Source organism: Bufo gargarizans, chromosome 2 (genome assembly GCF_014858855.1).
Source record: "Bufo gargarizans isolate SCDJY-AF-19 chromosome 2, ASM1485885v1, whole genome shotgun sequence".
Taxonomy (NCBI): Eukaryota; Metazoa; Chordata; class Amphibia; order Anura; family Bufonidae; genus Bufo; species Bufo gargarizans.
The window spans coordinates 307588171-307609405 of NC_058081.1; the positions used below are offsets into that span (position 1 = coordinate 307588171).

General features: G+C 47.8%; 1 protein-coding gene across 2 annotated transcripts in view; it reads left to right on the forward strand.

The window, feature by feature from the left end:
* The first annotated feature begins 3418 nt into the window (after nucleotides 1-3418).
* The window catches only part of CPSF6 (cleavage and polyadenylation specific factor 6), a 39579-nt gene continuing 21762 nt past the window's right edge, over nucleotides 3419-21235 (forward strand). For both annotated transcript variants that reach the window (XM_044280448.1, XM_044280449.1), the window contains exons 1-3: nucleotides 3419-3573; nucleotides 8323-8532; nucleotides 13578-13681. In XM_044280448.1, coding sequence (XP_044136383.1) covers nucleotides 3514-3573; nucleotides 8323-8532; nucleotides 13578-13681 — 374 coding nt within the window. In that variant the 5' untranslated portion in view covers nucleotides 3419-3513. The remainder of the gene's footprint in view (nucleotides 3574-8322; nucleotides 8533-13577; nucleotides 13682-21235) is intronic.

Consider the following 21235-nt stretch of genomic DNA (forward strand, 5'->3'; position numbering starts at 1 on the left):
TATGTGGGTCTTACCTCACGTGAACTGAAGCGCCGGACCAGAGAACATGTTCTGGGGATACAGTCTGCTGCGACTGAGGGGGACGACACCTGTCTCAAGACAATTCCACGTCATTTCAAGACTCACCGCGCTTGTGACGGTTCTCTGTTGAAGGTAAGAGGTATAGATAGGGTCTTCGTAGGTAGTAGGGGTGGGAATTGGAAACGTATACTAGCCCAACGTGAGGCTAAATGGATTTTGCAGCTCGACGCGGTCACCCCCCATGGTCTGAACGAGGGCCTTAGCTTCGCCCCTTTCTATAATTGTTCCATCTTACGTATAGACTGACCGTGGCGGAAGTATTCCTGATTCCTATTTTATCCGTTTTTGTGTTCCTCTATGAATTGTCTACATATGTGTCTTTATTCACATGTGTGGGTGTACGTCCGGTAAAACATCCACACATGGTTGCTTTTAGGTTTTACTAATCTGTAGGTATGACCACGTTGCAGGCTGTCATCCGTATGCCTGTATTCTTGTGTCTTATCTCTGTGATTCTTGGTTCTTAATTATGTCTCTTTCTGTCAGCTATTTAGGTGTGGCCGCCATATATGCGATCGATTCTCAACCTGATACATACCCCCCCCCCCCTCCTTCTGGAGAAGACCTCACAGAGGAAACTATATACAGGGGTCGTGGACCATACTTGCCTTTGCACTTTCCAATATCTAGATAACTACTATTTTATATGTATTGTCATTTTATGTTTTTGGTGATAACTTATCAGTATCTTCACTTATTGCAGACAGTGGATCTGTGTGTGTTCTATTGATATGGATTTTTCACTGTCATTTACGTACACTTTGTCATTTTATTTACCCCTATACACTTGCACCTCTCTTACATTCTTTGTGTCGGCGCTGGTGCACACGCGGGTCCGAGGTGTTGCACTATCGCTTTAATCACTGGTCCTTTAGCGCAAGTAGCGTGCAGTGCTACATCTATATATTCATCTAAATTGTGGTCTTTTTCCATGGCTTCTATACACCTATACGTATATACATAATTTATTATGCACATCACTCATGGATTTTTTATTATTTTTTATAACTCTGTGTTTCCGTTTCACTGTTTTATTCACAGCACTGTATTCCCTTCGGCGTCCGGATATATGCGTTCCACATGGTCATGTGATCGATTTTGCGTTCCAGGCCTGTGGTAGGCATTTCCAGTATGTCCGATCCTATTATTCTACATTTGCATATAATCTTATTATGATGTTGGCATGCATAATGGTACCATCGCAGTTAAATAATACATTCTATACACCTATGCGCCCATGTAGTTATTCCTCCCTTCTCCTTTCCTCATGAACCGGAAGTGACGCATTGCGTTTCACGACGCTATGCCTTCCTTCCGATGACTGCAAGTGACGCGGTGCGTTCCACGGTGGAGCGCATGGGCCTCCCTTCTATGTATGGACACACATGTCTCTCTCCAGCTGCCCATAGTTTTAATTAATCATCTGTCTATAAAAGATACCCTATTAGCTTGACCTACATACACCCCCTCCGAGGAAGCTTACGCGAAACGTGCATCGGGGCTCTCTGGTTCACCACTCAGGTATTTATTCTATGGCTCTTCAGTAACAGTTCAGTATATATTATTCATGTACTTTGCACACTGCACTTTATACATTCATATATTGTATCTGATTTTAATACTGTTCTGACGGCCCTAGCTAGATCTATATACTATATACCTATTTCGGTTATTTATATACTATGCTGTACTCCCATCATCTTGCCAGTATTAATATGTTGATTGCCTAGTGGTGTTTCCATTGTTTTATCCTGTATGTTCTCCATCCACCATTGCATTGTCTCTTATTGTATTTTAGTGGATTTTCTGTCTCTTGCTGAAACTATAATAAAGTTTGTATTCATTGTTATTTGTGCTGGCCTTTTTCTCTTTTGGTACTATAGGAAAAAGTGTTAAAGGGAACCTGTCACTGGGATTTTGTGTATAGAGCTGAGGACATGGGTGGCTAGATGGCAGCTAGCACATCTGCAATACCCAGTCCCCATAGCTCTGTGTGCTTTTATTGTGTAAAAAAAACCGATTTGATACATATGCAAATTAACCTGAGATGAGTCCTGTCCCTGACTCATCTCACATACAGGACTCATCTCAGGTTAATTTGCATATGTATCAAATGTTTTTTTTTTTACACAATAAAAGCACACAGAGCTATGGGGACTGGGTATTGCGGATGTGCTAGCGGCGATCTAGCAACCCATGTGTTCAGCTCTATACCCAAAATCCCGGTGACAGGTTTCCTTTAAGCTCTTTGACCTAATGGACTGTGGGGGCTCACATAGGCCGGCACGTTTTCCTATAGTGCGCAAGCATGGCCACCAAAGATAGATTACAGGATGGTCGTAACCCCTGGAAACTAGAAGTTTATAATGTGATGGAAAAATGAATCCAGCCAGCAAACGAAGCTATATGGACAATCATAGTACATTAGTAAGTGCCGTGTATTAACTTTCTCTACATGATAAATGCCATTTGCTGAAGTGAGACAACCCATCTGCTATCCGTATTCTTTGTGGATAGAGTACTGACCCATCCATTTCTATGTAGCCATGCAGGCATCTGTGTGGCCATTCTTCAAAATAGGCCTCATGCACACGGCCGTTGTCCGGCTGTGCCTGTATTGCGGGACACAAACAGCAGGTCTGCAATATGCGGGCACCAGCCGTGTGCACCCCGCAACACAGATGCAGACCAATTCACTTCAATGGGTCCACAATCCAGAAGGTGTGGTGAGGAGAGGAAGAGCAGAACCTCACAGAAGCACTACGGAGTGCTTTTGTGGGGTTTCTTTCCGTTCTCAAGCCCGTCAACGGTCTGCACCGCAAAAAAAATAGTGCACACGTTACTTTTTTGCGGTGCAGACCGTCCAATGCGGATCGCGGAGTGAATGGGTCCTGCCTCTGCATATGGCGGCCTTACGGTTGGTGCTTGTGCATTGCAAACTGCATGAGCCACTATAGAGCAGGTCTTACTGTTGTCCATTTTGCGGTGAGAGAATCCTTTCTGTTGACGGGCTTGAGAAGAACACTGAATGCACACGGAAAGTATGGATCCATGATTTGTGGACCTAAATGCAGATATGGTCGTGTGCATGAATCCTTAATCTAAATAGCTATAGCCTGCTGAACTGTGAGGAATTTGCTAAGGATTCTGCCAATGAAAACCTGTAATAAATATGCATTGCCATGTGTGAACAATGACCAGCACACTCAGTGTATCCTAATGGAGTACAAAACAAACTTGTTTGTTTAGACTCTGTGTAATAAAGATTTCTAAATTCAAACACGCGTCCTCCGACCTCCTCCTTTGGGAACTACGCGCATCCTGTCATGGGGCGGAAGTGACGCACGCTTTCCCGCTTTGCGCTCCTTCCCCGTACAGTCGCCAGGCTCGCGGCGCCCGGTGACTGGCTGGCACGGCGAGTTGCGGAAGAAGATGGCGGACGGAGTGGATCACATAGACATTTATGCGGACGTGGGAGAGGAGTTTAACCAGGTACCGGCCACCTCTGTTCCGTTAGCGCCTGCCTTATATGTCAGGGCGACAATGGCGCTGAGTGCTCTGCTTTCCGGGAGGGTGTGTGTGAGCCGTGCTGCGGGCTGGTTTCCGTGTGTGGGCAGGGCTCTATAAGTGACCGGGGAGAGCGCCATATCCCGGCGCTCGGTTTCCTTTGTGTAGGCCTCGTGTGCGAGAAGGCCGCGGTCCCGCCCCTCAGCTGTGGTTCAGGCCTGAGCACAACAATAACAGGCTGAGCCTGGCTGCTGCTGGGAGGTGCACCCCCGCGGCTCGGCTGCTGCTGGGAGGTGCACCCCCGCGGCTCGGCTGCTGCTGGGAGGTGCACCCCCGCGGCTCGGCTGCTGCTGGGAGGTGCACCCCCGCGGCTCGGCTGCTGCTGGGAGGTGCACCCCCGCGGCTCGGCTGCTGCTGGGAGGTGCACCCCCGCGGCCCGGCTGCTGCTGGGAGGTGCACCCCCGCGGCCCGGCTGCTGCTGGGAGGTGCACCCCCGCGGCCCGGCTGCTGCTGGGAGGTGCACCCCCGCGGCCCGGCTGCTGCTGGGAGGTGCACCCCCGCGGCCCGGCTGCTGCTGGGAGGTGCACCCCCGCGGCCCGGCTGCTGCTGGGAGGTGCACCCCCGCGGCTCGGCTGCTGCTGGGAGGTGCACCCCCGCGGCTCGGCTGCTGCTGGGAGGTGCACCCCCGCGGCTCGGCTGCTGCTGGGAGGTGCACCCCCGCGGCTCGGCTGCTGCTGGGAGGTGCACCCCCGCGGCTCGGCTGCTGCTGGGAGGTGCACCCCCGCGGCTCGGCTGCTGCTGGGAGGTGCACCCCCGCGGCTCGGCTGCTGCTGGGAGGTGCACCCCCGCGGCTCGGCTGCTGCTGGGAGGTGCACCCCCGCGGCTCGGCTGCTGCTGGGAGGTGCACCCCCGGGGCTGCTGGGAGGTGCCCCGGCTCGGCTGCTGCTGGGAGGTGCACCCCCGCGGCTCGGCTGCTGCTGGGAGGTGCACCCCCGCGGCTCGGCTGCTGCTGGGAGGTGCACCCCCGCGGCTCGGCTGCTGCTGGGAGGTGCACCCCCGCGGCTCGGCTGCTGCTGGGAGGTGCACCCCCGCGGCTCGGCTGCTGCTGGGAGGTGCACCCCCGCGGCTCGGCTGCTGCTGGGAGGTGCGGCTCGGCTGCTGCTGGGAGGTGCACCCCCGCGGCCCGGCTGCGGAATAAAGTCTCTGCGCCAATATGACAGTGGCACTAGTCTGGTTAGGGCATGGAGTTGATGTTGACTCACTGGAGACATTTTGCTGATCAGCTTTTACAGTCAGTGATGCTTCATGAACATGACATTTTTCACCAAAACTTGTGATCTTGTGCTAATATCAAATAAAAACCTGTTTTCCAGTCATTCTGCACTCAATACCCCATACTGCAAATTTATGCAAAGGGAAAAAACTAAAACTTCACCTGGACATAAATATTCCGACCCTTTAGGCCTCTTTCACATGGGCGTTCTGGATTTGCTCCGGATGCGTTGCGTGTTCATTGCAGGCAAGCAATTTCAGTCAGTTTTGACTGCGATTGCGTTCTGATGTTCATTTTTTTTTCCAGTGCGATGCGTTTTGCACGGCTGTGAGACAAAAAACTGAATGTGGTACCCGAACCCGGACTTCTTCACCGAAGTTCGGGTTTGCGTTAGTTGCTCTGTCGATTGTATTATTTTCCCTTATAACATGGTTATAAAGGAAAATAGCATAGCCGGCATAGTCTTCTTTCTTCTTCCTGCAGGATCTTTGACGTAATTGCGCTCACCACGTGATGAGCGAGGTGACGTCAGCGCATGCCCTGCTGAATGAAGATAGAAATCTTCTATCTTCATTCAGCAGGACCTACGCTGACGTTACGCGGTGAGCGCGATTGCGTCATCAAAGGTCCCTTTGCAGGTCCTGAAAGAAGATGATGCCGGCTGCGTGATCAAGTGGATGAGGTGAGTAAATAATTTTTTTTAACCCCTCAAGCCACATTTTAGTACATTCTGTATTAAGAATGCTATTATCTTCACTTTTAACCATGTTATAAGGAAAAATAATACAGGGAATACACTTTAATCGGGTCTGGGGTTGCTTTCATCCCTATCATCTCCTAGCAACCATGCGTGAAAATCGCACTGTATTCGCACTGTATCCGCACTTGCTTGCGATTTTCACGCAGACCCATTCATTTCTATGGGGCCTGCATTGTGTGAAAAACGCAGAATATAGAACATGCTGCGATTTTCACGCAACGCACAAGTGATTGGTGAAAATCACTGCTCATCTGCACAGCCTTATTGAAGTGAATGTGTCTGGATTCAGTGCCGGTACTATGCGTTCACCTCGCGCATTGCACCCGTGTGGATTTTTCGCCCGTGTGAAAAGGGGCCTTACTATGACACTTAAAATTTTAGCTCTTTCTCTTGATCATCTCTGACATGTTTCTACACTTTGATTGAAGTCCGCCTATGGTAAATTTAGTTGATTGGACATGATTTGGAAAAAGACCCTGTATATAGAAAGTCTCACAGCTGACAATGCATATTGGAGCAAAAACAAAGTCATGAGAAGAAATAACTGCCTGTAGAGCTCAGAGACAGGATTGCCTGGAGGCGAAGATATTGAGAAGGGTCCAAAACATTTCTGCTGCACTGGAGGTTCCCAGAAGTACAGTGGCCTCCATAATGCTTAATGGAGGAAGTTTGGGACAACCAGGAGTCTTGCTTCAACTGGCCACCCCACTAAACTAGGTAATCAAGGGAGATGAACCTCGGTAAGAGAGGTGCCCAAGAACCGAATGGTTACTCTGGCTGAGCTCCAAAAATCCTGTGTGTAGATGGGTGAAACTGCAGCACTCCATCAGTCTGAGCTTTATGGCAAGGTGGCCAGAAAAAGAAGCCTCTCCAGTAAGACACACAAAGCCCGCCTGGAGTTTTCAAAGAGCACCTAACAGACTCTGTGAGAAATAAGATTCTCTAAGCATCAAGTTTGATGGAAACTAGGCACTGCCCAATACCATCCCTACGATAAAGCATGGTGGTGGCCGCATCAGGCTGTGGAGGTATTTTTCAGCAGCTGGGACAGGGAGCCTGCTCATGGTTAAGGAAAAGCTTAATGGAGCCAACTACAAACAGATTAATGAAAACCCAGTGCTCAGACAATGACCCTAAGCACACAGCCAAGACAACACATGAGTACCTTAAAGGGAACCTGTCACCTGGATTTTGTGTATAGAGCTGAGGACATGGGTTGCTAGATGGCCGCTAGCACATCCGCAATATCCAGTCCCCAGCTCTGTGTGCTTTTATTGTGTAAAAAAAAAAACTATTTGATACATATGCAAATGAACCTCAGATGAGTCCTGTCCCTGACTCCTCTCACATACAGGACTCATCTAAGGTTAATTTGCATATGTATAAAATCGTTTTTTTTTACACAATTAAAGCACACAGAGCTATGGGGACTGGGTATTGTTTGAACGCGCTGTAAAACGCCCGACGCATAAACAAGTTCTTGAGCTTTTTTTGGGGCGTTTGTCGCGCGTTTTGGCCCATAGACTCATGGGACAACACCGCAGTCAATCACACAAACGCGCGTTTACTATTTAAAAAAAACGCGCGACAAATACGCGCGTCTCAGAAACGCTCAGGTGTGAACCCAGGGTTATAGTTATTAGATTTCTGGAGAAGGGTTGTTGATCCAGGGAGTTATTCTGATTGGAGTTGAGAAGGGATTTCTTTTTCTAAGGGTACTTTCACACTTGCGTTAAATTTTTCAGGTATTGAGTTCTGTCCTAGGGGCTCAATACCGGAAAAAAACGCTTCAGTTTTATCCTAATGCATTCTGAATGGAAAGAGACAGATCTGGTGTTTCAATGCAATTGTCAGCCAGATCTGGAAACAAATGATATCCGTTTGCATACGGGTTTCCAGATCCAGCAGGCTGTTCCGGCAACGGAACTGCCTGCCGGAATCCAACAACGGGAGTGTGAAAGTACCCTAACATGAGAGAAATTTTCTTGTACATCGTGGCAGTAATTTTTGCTTTCCAATGGAGCTAGATGAACTCTATTTTATTTTTTTACATTTTATTTATTTTTATTCCATCTGTCATGGTTGTAAATCTAACCTAAAGATCCTCTGTCAGCATGTTCAATCCTATTAAACCAGGAATTTGTCTTGTAGTGTTGATCATGCAGAGTAAAGCAATATTATTATTATTATTTTTGTTTGTATCTAAAATGGCTGAGATACGTGGACCCGAAGGGTGGGTGTTGGTCTTGGAGCATCGCTACAGCTACACTCCTCAGTGCATTCTCCTCCTCTTTGACAGGGCTAGATGAAGTTGCCCTGTCTTCTCATGCTGCTGTGCCACTAATATGATAAATGTGGTAAACGTGCCGGATCCCATTACAGTCTATGGGTTTCGGCTGTGAATGGTATATCCGATCTAGAGAACTCCGACAGGGTGTTCTCTACCAGGACTGCCTGCCGGATATATTTTAGATGTGAATGTAGCCTAAGGAGCTATTTCAGAAAACTGGTCAACGTAGGAAAAAGTCCAGGCTTCAGCAGGGCTCGGGTCTTTAGTCTAGCCTTGCAGTGGTAGAGCTGATACCACATATCCCCCTTTAAAGCATGTGACCATGCTTTTTCAGAAGATTTTGCCTTCAAATAATTACTGCACTATATCTGTCCTGCCAATACTCTAACTCTAGGTACCTTTGCCTTGTAGGAAGCAGAATATGGGGGACACGAGCAGATTGAGCTGTATGAGGATGTCATCTCCCCTTCTGCAAACAATGGAGATGCTCCGGAAGATCGGGACTATATGGATAATCTTGCTACATCAGTGTCGGATGATGTAGGGAAAGGGTCTGCTTCCAATGTTGTATTTACTTATCCAGGGAAGAGAATTGCTTTGTATATTGGAAATCTTACATGGGTGAGTCTGATGCTATGAGCTATAAATCTGATTTTCAGTCTTGAGGACGCTTTCCTGCCAGTGACAGGCCTGGCAGAACATGTGCATTGGGGTTTTCTGAATATAACATCCCTTGTAAAGTGTTTTTATATATATTTTTAACGTTCATTTTGCTAGTGAAAAGTTCGCTGATAAAAGTACCCACGTGTCAAAATGTTGGGTTCCTATAGAACCCCTTTCCCTCAGGATGAGCTAATATATCTTGAGTATATTGCTGTCTCCTGGTGAAGCACCTGCATGTCTCAGAAAGACACATAAGTAAGCAAGTGCCTTGGAAGTTACTGTCAAATATACACTGGATTTATTAGGGTATATTGTACCGTTATTTCTGGAACTTCTCTGACTGAAAGTCGCTTCCATTCATCATCACAGAAATTTCCCCCAACAAATCTGATGTGTGCAAGTATATATGCTCATTGTCGCTAGGGGGTTGTTGTGTATAATACCCATGTACAAAGAGTACCCTCTTTTTATATTAGTGGTTGTGTCATCTTAGACATTAGAAGCATATCACTAGGATAGGTGCAGCTCTCACCTCTGGGACCTGTACCTATCTCCAGATCGGGACCACCGAACTGAGTGGGGAGCCCTCCATTCATTTATAGGCTTGCTTGGCTGTCTGTTGTGTGGTGTGCTCCCCATTCATTTCTATGGGATTGACGAAAATAGCCGAGCTTGCTCACTTAGCTATTTTTGGAACTAATATGGATTACAGTGTGTGACGGACTGAACCCACTGCTGCCACCAATGTAACGGATCTCCTGCCACCCCAACCGGGTACCTCCGTCTAAAAAACATTAGCATATTTCATCCGACCAATAAAAGAAAAGTGTTTTTAATACAAAAAAAGTCAACCTTCAAATAATTATGTTCAGTTATGCACTCAATACTTGGTCGGGAATCCTTTTGCAGAAATGACTGCTTCAATGCGGCGTGGCATGGAGGCAATCAGCCTGTGGCACTGCTGAGGTGTTATGGAGGCCCAGGATGCTTCGATAGCGGCCTTAAGCTCATCCAGAGTGTTGGGTCTTGCGTCTCTCAACTTCCTCTTCCCAATATCCCACAGATTCTCTATGGGGTTCAGGTCAGGAGAGTTGGCAGGCCAATTGAGCACAGTAATACCATGGTCAGTAAACCATTTACCAGTGGTTTTGGCACTGTGAGCAGGTGCCAGGTCGTGCTGAAAAATGAAATCTTCATCTCCATAAAGCTTTTCATCAGATGGAAGCATGAAGTGCTCCAAAATCTCCTGATAGCTAGCTGCATTGACCCTGCCCTTGATAAAACACAGTGGACCAACACCAGCGGCTGACATGGCACCCCAGACCATCACTGACTGTGGGTACTTGACACTGGACTTCAGGCATTTTGGCATTTCCCTCTCCCCAGTCTTCCTCCAGACTCTGGCACCTTGATTTCCGAATGACATGCAACAGTCCAGTGCTGCTTCTCTGTAGCCCAGGTCAGGCACTTCTGCCACTGTTTCTGGTTCAAAAGTGGCTTGACCTGGGGAATGCGGCACCTGTAGCCCATTTCCTGCACACTCCTGTACACGGTGGCTCTGGATGTTTCTACTCCAGACTCAGTCCACTGCTTCCGCAGGTCCCCCAAGGTCTGGAATCGGTCCTTCTCCACAATCTTCCTCAGGGTCCGGTCACCTCTTCTCGTTGTGCAGCGTTTTCTGCCACACTTTTTCCTTCCCACAGACTTCCCACTGAGGTGCCTTGATACAGCACTCTGGGAACAGCCTATTCGTTCAGAAATTTCTTTCTGTGTCTTACCCTCTTGCTTGAGGGTGTCAATGATGGCCTTCTGGACAGCAGTCAGGTCGGCAGTCTTACCCATGATTGCGGTTTTGAGTAATGAACCAGGCTGGGAGTTTTTAAAAGCCTCAGGAATCTTTTGCAGGTGTTTAGAGTTAATTAGTTGATTCAGATGATTAGGTTAATAGCTCGTTTAGAGAACCTTTTCATGATATGCTAATTTTCTGAGATAGGAATTTTGGGTTTTCATGAGCTGTATGCCAAAATCATCAATATTAAAACAATAAAAGGCTTGAACTACTTCAGTTGGTGTGTAATGAATCTAAAATATATGAAAGTCTAATGTTTATCAGTACATTACAGAAAATAATGAACTTTATCACAATATGCTAATTTTTTTTAAAGGACCTGTAGTATAGCCAGGGGAGTATAGAAAATCTTCAGCGTATAGCAATCCCCATTGTCGATCAATTACCCAAACACCAGCCTCAACAAGATGAAGGGTAAAACAGGAACTCTTTATTGAACACACCGCATTGACTTATATACACATGACATACTGAGGACATGACATAGCAGCCAATCCTGTACAGTTTAAACACAAAACTAACCCTAGTCAACAAACACAATGGCATTGTCTGTGATGCAATCAACAATAAACATGCAAACAGATATCTTCACCCCCTCCATAATGAATGAATGGGAAGAGGAGACATATGTGATGGGATTATCTCCTTAATGTATAATAGGAGTCGGCTGCTATTAGAATCAGCTATCTTAATCCCATCACTAACCCAATCGGTGGGAGTCTCAGTGCAGAGTTAACCCTTTTTGTGTTTTTGAATCCACACCATGCCTTTTTAATGGGCAATAGGAAATATGTGGCATATAAATTACACACATAAATCAGGGTTCATAGTTCCTTGTAACCCCAAAAGGTCTGATGGGGGTCTCCATAGTTCTCGGTCCATAGTCTGTAGGAAGGAGGCTGGCCCTCAGGCTTCACCAGCAGCTCTGACGGTTCATTCCGTCAGTGTTATACAGTACCAGCAAAGTATATGAAATTAGACAAACCTTGTATACATGCATCTCAATAAATTAGAATATCATTGAAAAGTTTATTTATTTCAGTAATTTAAAGGGGTATTCCCATCTTCAGTTTTAATACTTACCTTTGTCCAGCACGACGTCCACTTCCTGTATTCGGCTGGGCTTGAGTGACGTATTCTCCTGGCTGGGCCGCGCAATGTCCCGAACGCACGACGCGCATGCGCCATGGTGACTTATTCCTGGCCTGTATAGTACAGAGCCGGCGTGCGCATTCGTGGTTCTATATGCGCGTTCAGGACATTGTGCCTGGCCGGGAGAGAATCTTCAGTCTTCTGTGCAAATGCGGCCCGGCGGGATTCGACAGGAGAGGTGGCCGTAACTAGGGGAGACGAAAGACATCAGGTAAGAAGGGACTTATTTTCTCAAAAAGGGTGGCAATTGGGTAATAAAATGTATTTAGAAAAATGATCACTGTCAAATCATTAACAGATTTAACAGTGATCATTATGATGGGAATACCCCTTTTTAGGGGTGCACCGAAATGAAAATTCTGGTCCGAAAATTCAGGATGCCCCTTGACCGAAACCGAAACTGCCTTTTTGCCCAAATACTTTTAAAATACTTTTTTTTTTTAATGATTTTATTAATAATTCTTTTTCATGAATTTAATAAATCATATTACCCACCCACCCCATAACAGTGCCATCCACAGACCCCCCCATTGCCGCTCCAGTACAGACTAGTTATAAAATTTGTACAATTAATAGAAAACAGCGGGGAGGGACTGGGAGGAGGAGCTGGGGGCCGGTGTGTTCACTGTTCTCCGGCCCCCAGCTCCAGTAGTTATAAAATGTGTACAATTAATAAGGATTCTATTCATGAGGCCCCCTCTGCAGTAGAACATTCAATATATGGATGTGGCTATATTGAATGTTCTACTGCAGAGGGGGCCTCATGAATAGAATCCTTATTAATTGTACACATTTTATAACTACTGGAGCTGGGGGCCGGAGCACAGTGAACACACCGGCCCCCAGCTCCTCCTCCCAGTCCCTCCCCGCTGTTTTCTATTAATTGTACACATTTTATAACTACTGGAGCTGGGGGCCGGAGCACAGTGAACGCACCGGCCCCCAGCTCCTCCTCCCAGTCCCTCCCCGCTATTTTCTGCCGATATGTACAAATATCGGCCGAAATGGATTAGGCTCATTTTCGGACTATATTTTCGGCCGCCGGAATTTCGGTGCACCCCTACCCCTTTTAATTAAAAAAGTGAAGTATGCATATAGATTAATTACACTCTGAACAGCCAGGTTCTTTAGCAAAGACCTTTTGTGACTTACCCTCCTTGTGGAGGTGGTCAATGACTTCTGGACAACTGTCAAGTCAGCAGTCTTTTCCAAGGACCATTTAATGCCTTAGGCAACCTTTACAGGTGTTTAATGTTGATTACCTGATTAGCGTGTGACACCATGAGTCTACAATATTGACCTTTTTCACAATATTATTTTCTGAGATACTGACTTTTGGGTTTTCATTAGCTGTACGCCATAATCATTAACCTAAAAAGAAGTAAACACCTGAAATGCCACTCTGTATTGATGCAGTAATTCATGCTAAAGGAGCCCGACTAAGTATTGAGTGCATATACTGTATATACTTTTCAGTAGGCCAGCATTTCTGTATAAGAAATCATTTTTGAATTGGTTTTTATATAATCTAATTTTCTGAGATTAACTTCTGGGATTTCATTAGTAATCATGTAATCATTAACATTGAAAGAAATGCTTGAAACAGGTTGCTCTGTATGTAATGAATCTATATAATATATTACTTCTTGAATTGAAATATTGAAATAAATTAACTTTTTTGATCTGATTTGTTGAGATGCATCAGTAAAGTACACTCTGCTTTTTTCTCAAGTCAGAAATGCGCGGGTTTTGAAATGTGCAGCATCTTAATTGTTGCATTTTTTTTTCTTGTGCAGACCTTTTTGAATGGAAGGATGAAATCTGCAGATTTTCTGCCTATAAATCTGCACGGTGTACAGCCACCCTAAAACCCACACCAATCTGATTTATGGCATATCCTAATGATAAGCTATCAGTCTGAGATGACAAACCCTTTAACTACTTGTTGCTATTACACTTGTACTGCTACTTTAATTATGTTTGTACATTTTTCTGTTTTTAGTGGACGACAGATGATGATTTGACAGATGCTGTTCACTCCTTGGGTGTTAATGATATTTTGGAAATCAAGTTTTATGAAAATCGTGCAAATGGCCAGTCAAAAGGGTGAGATAAAGCCTTCTACTAAAATAAACACCTCAGTGGAGATTAATCACCTCATGTCCAAGCTAATTTTTTATTTTTTTTTGTCAGTTTTTTTAAAGAGCCCTGACTTAACATAACCGTATGAAGGCTTTTTTTTTCTGCTAGACAAGTTTAACTTTATTAATACGTTTAACCCTTTAAGTACCAACGCTGTACATGTACGACGGGCTGATCGGGTGGGTGCAGGAGCTGACAGCCGGGCCTCTGCTGCATACGTTGGCATCAGTCAAAAACACAGATGCCGGTGTGTTAACCCCAGTGTGTTCACCACGGCATGCAATGGGTTCGCAGAGGGTACGGGTGCCCTCTGCTTCCCCATCGGGTCCCCACCAGAGAAGGCAAGCCCGATGGCTTCCTAGGCATCGGGGCTTGCCTTCTACAAAAGCCTGTGAGATCCAGCCCTTAGGCTGGGTCTCCCAGGTAGGCTGTCAGCATAAAATCTGACAGCCAGTGCATTACAGGATATATTGTAATGCATTGCAGAGGGGATCAGACAGCAGACGTTGAAGTCCCAGAGAGGGACAAAAATCAAAGTTAAAAAAAAAGTTTTTCAGATAAATTTTTTTTTACTTTCAAGTAAAAAATAAATAAAATTTCCCAAAAGAAAACGCACAAAAAGCCCCCCACACATATTGGGTATTGCCGCGTCCATAACGACCAGCTCTACAAAAATTTCACATGATCCACCCACTCGCCTGAATGTCGTAAAAAAATAAAAACTGCTAAAACAATAATTTTTTTTGGCCACCTTAAATCACAAAAAGTGCAAAACTAAGCGATCAAAAAGGCGTATGCTTCCAAAATAGGACCAATCAAACTGTCACCGCACCCAGAAAAAAATGAGCCCCTACATAAAACAATTGGGCAAAATATAAAAAAACTATGGCTCTCAGAATATGGACACTAAAGCATGATTTTTTTTTAGTTTTGTTTCAAAAATGCTTTTGTGTTAAGTGAATTTTTTTTTTAAGTGGACATATTAGGACAAAAAAAGTGTCGCCTTATATCATAAAAAGTGTTGTACCAATCGATCAAAAAGTCCTGTGCACCCTGAAATAGTACCAATCAAACCGTCATCTCATACCCAAAAAAATGAGCCCCTACATAAGACAGTCGCCCAAAAAATAAAATAAAAAATGCTTTCAGAATGTGGAGACACAAAAAACATTATTTTTTCAAAAATGCTTTATTATGTACTGAAACAACCAAAAAAAGTATTGGTATTGTCGCTTTCAAAACAACCTGCTCTATAAAAATACCACATGATCTAACCTGTCAAATGAACGTTGTAAATAACAAAAAATAAAAACGGTGCCAAAACAGACATTTGTTACCTTGCCTCACAAAAACTGTAATATAGAGCAACCAAAAATCATATGTACCCTAACATAGTACCAACAAAACTGCCATGTTATCCCGTAGTTTCCAAAATGGGGTAACTTTTTTGGAGTAGATCTAGGGGTGCATCATGGGGGCTTCAAATGGGACATGGTGTCAAAAAACCAGTCCAGCAAAATCAGTCTTCCAAAAACCGTATGGCATTCCTTTCCTTCTGCGCCCTGCCGTGTGACCGTACAGCAGTTTGACCACATATGGGGTATTTCTGTAAACTACAGAATCAGGGCAATAAATATTGAGTTTTGTTTGTCTGTTAACCCTTGCCTTGTTGTAAAAAAATTGATTACAATGGAAAATCTGGCAAAAAAGTTAAATTCAGAAATCTCATCTCCATTTTCCATTAATTTGTGGAACAATTAAAGGGTTAAAACATTTTGTAAAATCAGTTTTGAATACCTTGAGGGGTGTGGTTTCTAAAACGGGTCCATTTATAGGTGGTTTCTATTATGTAAGCCTCACAAAGATGACTTCAGACCTGGTCCTTAAAAAGCGCTTCTAAACCTCTAAGCCTTCTAATGTCCCCAAAAATAAAATGTCATTCACAAAAGGATCCAAACATGAAGTAGACATATGGGGAATGTAAAGTAATAACTATTTTTGGAGGTATTACTATTATAAAAGTAGAGAAATTTAAATTTGCAAATTTTTGGTAAATTATGATTTCTCCCCAGACAAAACAAGCCATTATAACTGAGAGGTATTTGGGAATATATTTATAATAAAGTAATATTTAAGTATTTTCATCTTCTTAATTCCCGGAGAACCCCTTTAATGAGATTATGTGCCAAAAATAAAAATATAGGTAAAAAAATAAAATAAAGGTAAAAATGCAGTCGCTAACAGAAACGGTCACCATAGTAGCCCCATTTTATTCAAACCTATACATGTTATGTATGAAAACGATCGTCACAAAATAGGGAACCCATTGCAATAATTACTGTTATTTCTCGCCCAGTTTCCTTGGGGGACACAGAAGACCTTGGGTATAGCTCATCTCCCTAGGAGGCGTGACACTAAGAAAAAACTGTTAAGCCCCTCCTCCACAGCTATACCCTCAGCCTGGAGAGAGAGGCTGCCAGTTTTAGCTTAGTGTCCAAGGAGGCAAGACACTCCCTGCTACTGCAGGGCTGTTTTCTCCTTGTTTAAATTTTGATTTTTACTTTTTTCTTTTCTTTTTGTTCCAGATCATCAGGGACAACAGAGACGCACTAGACCTCTCTGTTTCTCCCGGGGTTGAGCTGCGCCAGTGCCGGTCATCCGCACTGCTGCCTCCCCCACAGAAGACAAGGTGGATCAGGGCAGCCCAGCTCCCCTACATCCCGCCAGCGCAAGGGTCGCCCGCACGCCAAGTCCCTCTTCCAGCGTCCTGCCACTACGGTGCCAGTAGCTGAAGGGGCGACCCTGCTGGAATGGACCGAGGGTGAAGACGACTATGGTGAGAGAGTGGCTTCTCCAGCCCTACGTCCCCCACCCCCCACCCTGGTCTCCTGCGTGCCTGACCCCCCATACTGGGCCTCTGGACCCTTCGGTCACTGCTGGACCTAGGCTGGCCCCTGGGGTGCTGCGGGGCGACATTCTACTCCTGCTCCCTCTCCTCCCTTCTGGCCCTCATGGGACGTTTTATCAGCAGAATGCTGAGAATAGGCATTCACTTATCAGCGTCCCTCCTGGGAACGCTGTGCTCGCATCCTCACGGGCACCCAGTCTCAGGGTCCCCCCATCCCCTCACCGATGCGCTGCTCTGGACCGGGGGCTTTTTCCTGACGGCAGTGCTGCTTGGGTTTTTTACTTCCCGGCCTGCTGGGCCGCACCTCCTAGCTGGGCCGTACTCCGGCACTCCTTCCCGGCCCCCGACTGTTCTGGCCTGCGGGGTAGACTCCCGCGGCCGGCATCTGGCTGAGCACGATGCTCCAACGATTCCGGCCGGCCGTCGGCGACTTCCGGTCGGCCGGGCGCCGCAAATTTTGGCCCAGGCTTCGGGCCTACTGGGCCGCATTCCGGCGCTCCACCCGGGCCCCTGACTTCCGGTCCGCGGGGTGGGCTTCCGCGGCCGGTTTGTCCGGGCAGTCCGCTCCGGTTTCCTGTGCGGCCCCGGTCAGCCGGGTGCCGCAGAAAATTTAGGCCCCGGCTTCACGGCCTGCTAGGCCGCAATCTTCCGGCCTCTGTTGAGGGGGCGGGAACTTCTCCGGGCGCGAATCCTTCCCGCCTGGAGGTTCCCCGCCCCCAGGGGATCACGGCGCCGCCTCCTCCTCCCTTCCAGGTTGGTTGGCTGTTAACCCTTCGGGTACCGGCGGCTCCCGATGGGCCTATATGGCTGGCGCCCCTCCCCCCTCTACTTCTATGCTGGGCACCTGTATGGTGGCACTTCTTTCTGCCTCAGTGAGGCTATTTTTTATTTAGAAATGCATAAAATGGTTAACTAATGGATATCTTGTGCGCTGCGCAGGACGCTGCAGCCTTATCTCGGTAGCGCCGCCTGTATGCGTGCTCCTTCCATGAGCGGCATTGTGTCGCACTCCCCGGCTGGTGCATGTTTCCCTTCTAAGTGGTTCTTGCCCTCTCCGGGATACAGCGCTGGCCAAGTGCATGCGCTCTCTTTTTTTCTGTAGGCAGAGTTCGTCACCCTCCAGCTATGGTGCCTGCCATGTGCAGACAACCCCTTCCTAGGCGGGATACTGCACTCTCTCGGGTTGCAGGCTTGCCTGGTGCATGACCCCCCGCTTAGGTGGAATACTGCACTCTCACCGAATACGGTGTTGGCCATGTGCACGAGAACTCTGCACTCATTGGATTCGCTGCAGGCCATGTGCACAACCCCCTTCCATAGGCGGAATGCTGCACTCATTGGATTCGTTGCCGGTCTTGTGCATGTCCTCCTTCCATAGGTGGAATCTGCACTCTCACCAGATACGGTGTTAGTCTGGTGCACGACCCCCTTCCATAGGGGAACGCTGCACTTTCACTGGATTCACTGCCGGCCATGTGCGTGATTCCTTTCCATAGGCGAAACGCTGCACTCACTGGATTTGATACCGGCCATGTGCATGACCCCCTTCCGTAGGCGGAATGCTGCACTCACTGGATTCGCTGACGGTCTTGTGCATGACCCCCTTCCATAGGCGGAATGCTGCACTCACTGGATTCGCTGCCGGTCTTGTGCATGACCCCCTTCCATAGGCGGAATGCTGCACTCACTGGATTGCTGCCGGTCTTGTGCATGACCCCCTTCCAGGGGGGGAGTGCTGCACTCACTGGATTCGCTGCCGGTCTTGTGCATGACCCCCTTCCTTAGGCGGAATACTGCACTTCATTGGTTATGGTGCTGGGCAGCCGGCCATGTGCATAACCCCCTTCCATAGGCGGTATGCTGCATTCTCATTGGATTCGCTGCCGGCCTTGGGCATGCCTTCGTCCCTCAAGCGCCATGCATACGCCCTCACTGACTGGTGTCGTTCTCTCGCTGGTAAGTTGCTGGCCGCGTGCATGACCCCCTTCCATGGTGGGATGCTTGCAACTCACTAAATCCACTGCCGGCCATATACATGTTCCCCCTTCCGTGGGCGGTGTACGGCACTCTTACTGGATTCGCTGCCGGCCATGGGCATGTCTCCTTTCCTCAGGCAACATACACACACTCTCACTGACTGTATTTGTTCTCTCGCCAGTGTGCTGCTGGCCAGGTGCCTGACCCCCATCCATGGCGGGGTGCTCGCATTCTCCCTGGTTGCATTACTGGCCATGGGCATGGCTCCCCCTTCTGGGCAGCATACTGCACTCTCACCAGATACGTTGCTGGCCTCTAAGATGGGTGGAATGCTTGCACTCCCATTGGATACGGTGCTGGCCTTGTGCGTGACCACCCCTCATTCCATGGGTGGACTTTTTGTGCGCTCACAGGACTCACAACTGTCCTTGTATATGCTGTGCTGGACTTGTACTTGTCCCCATTCATTGGCGGAGTAGTTGTACTCTCACAAAATTCGGTGTTTGGTGGATTATTGCACACTCACTTAATGCTAGGATTACCCTGTGCATGTCCACTTTTCACTAGGTGGACGTCCTGCTGGATGCGGTGTGGCCATGTGCATGGCCCTCTTCTGGGCGGAATATGGTATGTCTTACTTCTCTGAAGTAGGTGCTGGTCTTGGGCATCACCCCCTTGTGGGGCGGGCTTTGCACGCTTGCTGCCCGCAATGTTTGCCAAGTACATTGCCCTCTCTTCTGGGCGGACTGCTTGCGTTCCGTCGCATGCCATACTAGTCCTTTGTGTATGTCCCCCCTTCCGGTTGCACTTTGCACTTCCGTGGATTCTGTGGGACTCTGTGGCTGGCCCTCCTTGCTGTTTGACTATTTCGCAGTGGGCGGACGCTCTTGGGCACTCTGTGCGTTGTTGGGCCGTGTATGCCTTCTCCTTCCGTAGGTGGGTTGGCTTTCTCACTGCTTATGGGGCTGCTTGTACGTATGCCTCCATTCTTCCTGCGACTTGACGTTTTTCTCTTGGGATACGGTGATTGCCGCCGGCCTGGCATTCTTCTCTGAAGAGATCTTTCTGTTCACCTGGCCTGGACGGGCTCTATTGCTCTCTACTGCAGCGAGCTGGGTGGTATCCATTCTCTGTTCAGAGGGTATATTTGGTGTTTCCGTTGTGACGGTATCCACCATATTCGTTGGCCCTTCCGCCTGGGGAGTGTTTGTGGTTCCTAGATGTGTACCCATTAGTTAACCTGTGGCATTGCTTCCCAGCGCAAGCGGTCACATGGTCGAGAGTGCTGTCTCCAGCGTCCCTCGCAGTCTACGTTGGCTCTGGCGGGATTACGGTTCCCTCGCCTGTTGCCTTTCCTCCTCTTGGATGCGTTTTGGTTTGAGTCCTTCCTGTTGGCACCCTCCGTGCTTCAGTTTGTTTTGCTACCAGGTTCTAGCCGCTCTTTTCGAGCAGGTCGCCCAACTTCTCTTGGTTGCTCGATTACCCAGGTCTCAGGGACCTCCACTTTCGATTCGTTAGGGTATTCGCCTTCTGCGAATTGGTGAGCCGGACATCTCGGAGTAGCGGAGTTCTGCTTTTGAGCGGTCCTGTGGCTTCCCTGTTGCCCGCTCCTCCTTGCGGTTGGAGGCTGTCATCCGTCTTCTCGGCTATTTTTCTCTCGACGGCTCTGTTTTGGCTTCTCCGGGGTCAGTTTTACTCCGATGTGGCTTCTGCCCCGGCCAGGCTTCAGGGGCTGTTCCTTCACTGCCCTCCCCCCTGGGGAGACCATGGTTGTTCATATGGATGGTCCCGGTGTTCCTTATGACCTCGTACTGTCTCCATGGTTCACACTGGCTGTACTAGCTGTGTGCCTATTACCGGGTTTGCCGCATTCTGTCCTCCCGCTGGGTGCAGATTACTTTTACCATTCTGGGCGATGGTCCTACTTGGACTTTACCTTCTCGGTAACCTGGCGGGCCTACTTTCTTCTGTCAAGATTACCCTTCAGGCCCCCACTCCGGGACTGTAGAACACCACCTTCTTGTGGTGGCTACAACGACAAGGACTTTAGCCTGACTTGTCCTGGAGTCTGTTGGATACTGGCCGGGTCCCTTTCGGTTCCTTCCGTTTGTCCATCTGCTCCCCCACTCCGCGTGGATTCGGGACGGCGTTGCTCGGGGGCCGACGGGACCAGTTTTCCCGACCTTTTTGCCCGTGTCACTGATTTGCGCTTACTCGCATTGGGTTACCTCCCGTCTGCCCAGACGAGTCCATCGAGCACACTAGTGTTAGCTCCCGGCCGTGCTTCGTCCAGGTTCTGTTGTCTGACTTAGGGTCTTCCCTGGGGTTCTTTGGGAAGCTGGTCATTCACCCAATTCTGCCTTTCTCTTCCCATGATTCGGTCTTCTCCAGTCTGGCCTGGACCTGCGACTGGGACTCTGTTACTTGAAGTGTCTGCGGTTTTTTGTTTGGACGTCTCCGACTCTTGTCGACGCTCGGTCTCTTGTTTCCAGGAGGTCCGCGCCAAGGTTAACGGCTCCTGGGTGCTTTCCTCCGCTTTAACCAAATGGCTATTGCTGTGGTTACTGCTCAAGGGCAGGGTTCTGTTTTTTTGGTGTCACCGTTCATTTCACCAGAGCGGTTGGTGCCTCCGG